The sequence below is a fragment of the Aplysia californica genome, unplaced genomic scaffold (assembly GCF_000002075.1).
Source record: "Aplysia californica isolate F4 #8 unplaced genomic scaffold, AplCal3.0 scaffold00056, whole genome shotgun sequence".
NCBI lineage: Eukaryota > Metazoa > Mollusca > Gastropoda > Aplysiida > Aplysiidae > Aplysia > Aplysia californica.
In genome coordinates this window covers 1,622,079-1,625,325 of record NW_004797326.1, presented here as the reverse complement: position 1 = coordinate 1,625,325, position 3,247 = coordinate 1,622,079, and the positions used below count along the sequence as shown (strand labels likewise).

At 46.2% G+C, this 3,247-nt stretch overlaps 1 protein-coding gene across 1 annotated transcript in view; it reads right to left on the bottom strand.

Annotated features, from left to right (window-relative positions):
* Positions 1-20: 20 nt before the first annotated feature.
* Positions 21-3,247, bottom strand: part of LOC101859688 (paired mesoderm homeobox protein 2) — an 82,100-nt gene continuing 78,873 nt past the window's right edge. Inside the window, exon 3 of the mRNA XM_005093005.3 lies at positions 21-2,857. Coding sequence (XP_005093062.1) covers positions 2,498-2,857 — 360 coding nt within the window. The 3' untranslated portion in view covers positions 21-2,497. The remainder of the gene's footprint in view (positions 2,858-3,247) is intronic.

The following is a 3,247-nucleotide window of genomic DNA, read 5'->3' as shown; positions in this document are numbered from 1 at the left end:
GTGTGTGTGTGTGTGTTGATATGACACCGTATATGAACGTATCCACAAAACGGACAGTGACATCTAATGTCCTAACGGTTTTTTGACCAATGGAGAATGAACGTTAATGGTTATTCCTCCATCATTCGACATGGGCGTGGTTTGAGCGTGATAGGCTACTCGCTGGGGAACGGGGAAACCTTCCACGCCCCCTCGTCCATTATGGTCTGGCGCTGGGCTGTCAAGCTCATCTCGTTTCCTGAAGCAGGCTCGGATCCTTTGATACTAGCTGTCTGTCTGGGCGAATCCAAACGATGCAGGATACCTCGTCCTAGCAGAAAGGTCGGGGACATACGCTCACACTTTATTCTTTGCTTGGAACGAGAGTACACACAACTGTAACATACGAAACGAAGAACCGAACCCTTGTTGTGCATTCACACCAAACATTCGGACGAGCGACAAACATTCTAACGACAACGGCTAACCGACCAAATGTAGCCCCAAAAAAATCTCTTATCCTTTGTTTGCGTTCAGACCAAAGCAACGACAACTGCTGAGTGTTAGATCTATTCTGGTCAGCGCAGTTAGTTGTGAAAAGGTCAAGGCCCGTGTTCATTGCAACGGACACCAATCGACCCGATTCCGTCCATCCGTCTCTTGGAAAGTCGGTAGTTGAAATGGAGCACCGATTATCTCTTAAGAAATCAGTGATAAGTCTGTTTGGCTGTGTCAACAGACACGACACGCCCCGACAAAAGACGAGTCGGTTGGAAAGCTGCTTGCTGCATTTTAGTAGGGCCGGGTCGTGACTGGTGAGCCATGGGCTCTGCCAGGGCTAATTTTTTCCTAATTTTAATGTCACATTCGTAATCAGTGCCTCAAAATCAGCAAAGTCTACACGCAAACCACCTGGTTGAAAAGCATAATATTAACAATTTTAAGAAATTCTCCTTTAAAAACACATTCATTTCTTATTCCCGCCTTGGGTTAATTGATCTCGGCTATTTATAGCCCTGTACCGAGGACACAGCCTTGGGACACAGTGTGTGGAATAAGACGGCCAGTAGGCCAACAGACTAGACGTGTCTTGTCCCAACAGGTGGACACACAAGACCGACACGAACCGACCGATTTTCTTCCTCCTGGCAAAAGACTGTCGCTCGTCCGAGTGTTTGGTGTGAACGCACGATTACTCAACAGACATCGGTCCCAAACGTTTGAGACCAGCTTAAGAGCAGTTACAATTGTTATTAAACAATCCAGATATGGGAAGGGGTTTGGATCCATTTGAACCCACATCACCTGCTGTGTAGTCCAACTATTTGATAAGAAGACTTTACCGATGTCCGAGCGTGGTCGTCTACCCGGTACCCGTATACGGGTGGTCAAGATGTTTGTATCTTGTACTTTTCAACCAGTAAGAAAATCATGTCTGATCTCCCGCGAAGAGACGATTTACGAAGTGGCATCTGAAGTGTGCCATATGTTTCAACCTGAACCGTCTTCTTTGCTGTGCGGATGTTAAGAATTTTCATGTCACTTTGTGGGTCACTGTGTTGTAATTCTTTGTAATGCTCAGCAACACAGCGCACACCATTCTGAAGGCTGGGTGCTTCGAAATTACTTAATAGAAAACACTTGAACTATTTTCCCTACATGGGGATAGACATCTCTTTTGCCTGCAAAGTAAAGGGTTTGACCCCTACACCACAGGCGCAGGTTACCGGTGAGCAAGCAGGCTAAGATTGCAGACATTCCTGGTATATTAAGTCTGATCCTTACGCCCTCTTTTCAACACAATAAAGTTTCTTATGGAGAAAAAACAGCCATATTTCAACATCCACCTCCGCTCTGACAGCTAGGGATGTCGTCGAGAGACTCCAGAAAACGCCTCCTTGTAAAATGTGTCCATGAAGATTCGAACAGAAGTCGCAGGCACCGATACGAAGTGTCTTTGTATTTTAAAAAATTGCCTTACCCACGAGCACACACTCACACAGACAGTTCGTGTTGTGGGGGTTTCATGTCTAGTCAACAGAAAAAGAAATCGTTCCGAGGATTGGCTGTATCGCCCCAGTCTGTCGTGGTCAACACAGGTTGCATGGAGTGCATCCTTGCGAAAATACGGAAATACCCAATTACGTATCTTTCCAGTGCGGGATTTGACCTCACGTCTCTCGTGAGCAAAGAAAGGATACTTGCCCCATGGACATCAGAACACACAGATAGCTAGTTCAAGCATAAAGTATAATTTACTTTCAGCTCAGCATTATTCTTAAGGCATACAATAATATAATATAGCTGGCGACTACAAGGATAATAATAAAATTATTTGATTTATGGCGCGTAAACCTTTGGTTTTACGCTTCAAGCAATGGGTGCAAGTAAGGAAAATAGAACAACTATTGCTTTTCTGGTCTTTGAAGGCAGTATGGAAGCGTTAAGGCACGAGGAACGAGAAAATTGAAACGGCACGAAGCGTCAGAGGAAAGCACAGACATCACTCCCTCTGGAGTCATTGCGGCATCTGCTGATGTATATAGGGCGAGTGCTGCAGGCTGGAGTTGTATTCATGCGCTTTCAGACGTAGGCACGCCAAACTGGAACCGACTGCCGCCGAAGAGGGAAAAGAGTGCGGACTAGCTAGAGCACAGCTCGAACCCGCCGCTGACGTGGAGGGAGGGGGCGTGTTGTACGCTGCCGCAGCTGCCCCTGCCCAGGGGAGGTACTCGTTCGACATGGGCGTGGCTCGAGGTGTGATTGGCTGCTCGATGGGCGTGCCTTCCACGCCCCCTCGTCCATATATGGTTTGGCGCTGGGCCATCAGGTTCCTCTCGTTTCTCCTGAACTTCGCTCGACGGTTCTGAAACCACACCTGTGCAGGAAGAAAGGTATGAAGTAAATATAAGCGTAAAAAATATGCAGATAAGAATTCATCATCTCTTACATTGAATACAAGGCTAATAATGTAGAGATACAGATAAAAATGTACCATTTTTCAGAATCTCCCCTTTCGTCATCAATGCTATTTCAGCCCTGCGCTGTCTTTGCGGTGGGGTCATTGAAGTATAGCACAAATAAAAATCATATTCAAACAGGGGTCTTACAATCTGTTGTCCAGTATGACAGTGACTGAGCTCCTGTCTCGCGTGCACGCGTGCACGAGAGAGAGAGAGAGAGAGAGAGAGAGAGCGAGAGAGCGAGAGAGAGAGATAGATAGATAGATAGATAGATAGATAGATAGATAGATAGATAGATAGATAGA